We start from the raw sequence: 1,410 nt of genomic DNA, 5'->3' as shown, positions 1-1,410 counted from the left end.
ATTGTACTACCGAACATCGAAGCCGCAGAACGAAGGAAACGTTCATTTACGTTGCGGTTATCGTTGCGGTCACCCGGCGGGTCATTAAAATTGGCTGCAGTCATTAAGCAGCCTATCCTTTTCCATAACCGAATGGTAATTGAATATCTTTACCACTCCCTGCTAGGAAGAAGGAAGATCGATGTTCCAGTGGTGTTTCGGCCACCTTACACCCCCCTCTCCCTGTGAAAAGTTTTTCAACGAATCAGAACTCTCTCCTTCTTCACGCGTCAATCTGCCGAGATTAATTATGATTTTCGTGAAAAGGGGGAGGTGACAACGACACGAGGAGGGGAGAAATTATTCCGCCACTTAACGCGCGCCCCCTGTCTCCACTCGAGTCACGGATCGACAGGGAAAGAATAACGAGCCACCCTCGCTCGAGATAGTTCGGGTCGGGTGAAGAGGATCGGCATCAATTTCAAATTGGGAAGTTAGGGAGGATCGGGTGTAGCTTCGCCTCTGTGGGATTTATGAGTTTTAGGGGATAAGAAGAGAGAGTGAGTGAGAGAGAGAGAGAGAGAGAGAAAAGGCGAAAGTAATTTTTCTTCCGTTTCTTTTTTTTTTTTTTTTTAGTATTCTTTTCACATTCAAATCATTTCAATCATATTTTAAAATGAAATAAATATCAGTAGATTCTTAAGATATTTTGATTCCTTCCTTAATTTAAGACAAAATTAAAATTGCATTATACTATATTGAAATCGAATTTTTTGTGATTAGACATTTTTTTCCTTTTAGAGAGAAAAGGCGAAAGTAATTTTTCTTCCGTTTTTTTTTTTAGTATTCTTTTCAGATTCAAATCATTTCAATCATATTTTAAAATGAAATAGATAACAGTAGATTCTTAGATATTTTAATTCCTTCCTTAATTTAAGACAAAATTAGAATTGCATTATATTGAAATCGAATTTTTGTGACTATAGAGATATTTTTTTCCTTTTAGTATTCTGTATACTACTCAATTATCAATTATACAAATTTTTAATTTCCAATCGAGCCTTAATAACTAAATATAAATATAAACTATATATAAATTATATAAATTTCTCTTAAAATCCAATATATGATTAAGATAGTGTGCAAACGCGAAAGCATCCGGATTCGACTTTATCCATCGTTTGTTTCCAGGTGCCCTCTCGCAATCCCAATTCCCGGTGTTCACGATTTACGCCCAGAAGAGCTGCCTGGCTGTGAAACCGTGCGAACGCGCCTGGTGCATCGACAGGGTCCAGGGGCATCGTCTTCAGGGCCACACACGTAGAACCATGAACGCCTCCTCGCGACAACACTGTCTCGAGCTCTGTTTAGGCGAGAGAGACTTCCTATGCCGGTGAGTATGGGAGCTATTTTTCCGTTTGCCGCGTCGCG

At 39.3% G+C, this 1,410-nt stretch overlaps 2 protein-coding genes across 9 annotated transcripts in view; one reads left to right on the top strand and one right to left on the bottom strand.

Moving 5' to 3' along the window:
• The window catches only part of LOC102672118 (autophagy-related protein 16-1), a 574,752-nt gene that overhangs the window by 257,672 nt on the left and 315,670 nt on the right, over positions 1–1,410 (bottom strand). The window lies entirely within an intron of this gene.
• Positions 1–1,410, top strand: part of LOC102671814 — a 163,966-nt gene that overhangs the window by 109,063 nt on the left and 53,493 nt on the right. For all 3 annotated transcript variants that reach the window (XM_006618398.2, XM_031511825.1, XM_031511824.1), the window contains exon 3: positions 1,171–1,372. In XM_006618398.2, the coding sequence (XP_006618461.1) occupies positions 1,171–1,372 (202 nt within the window). The remainder of the gene's footprint in view (positions 1–1,170; positions 1,373–1,410) is intronic.

This window comes from Apis dorsata, unplaced genomic scaffold, assembly GCF_000469605.1.
Source record: "Apis dorsata unplaced genomic scaffold, Apis dorsata 1.3 scaffold_353, whole genome shotgun sequence".
NCBI lineage: Eukaryota > Metazoa > Arthropoda > Insecta > Hymenoptera > Apidae > Apis > Apis dorsata.
This window is presented reverse-complemented; position numbering and strand designations above follow the sequence as displayed.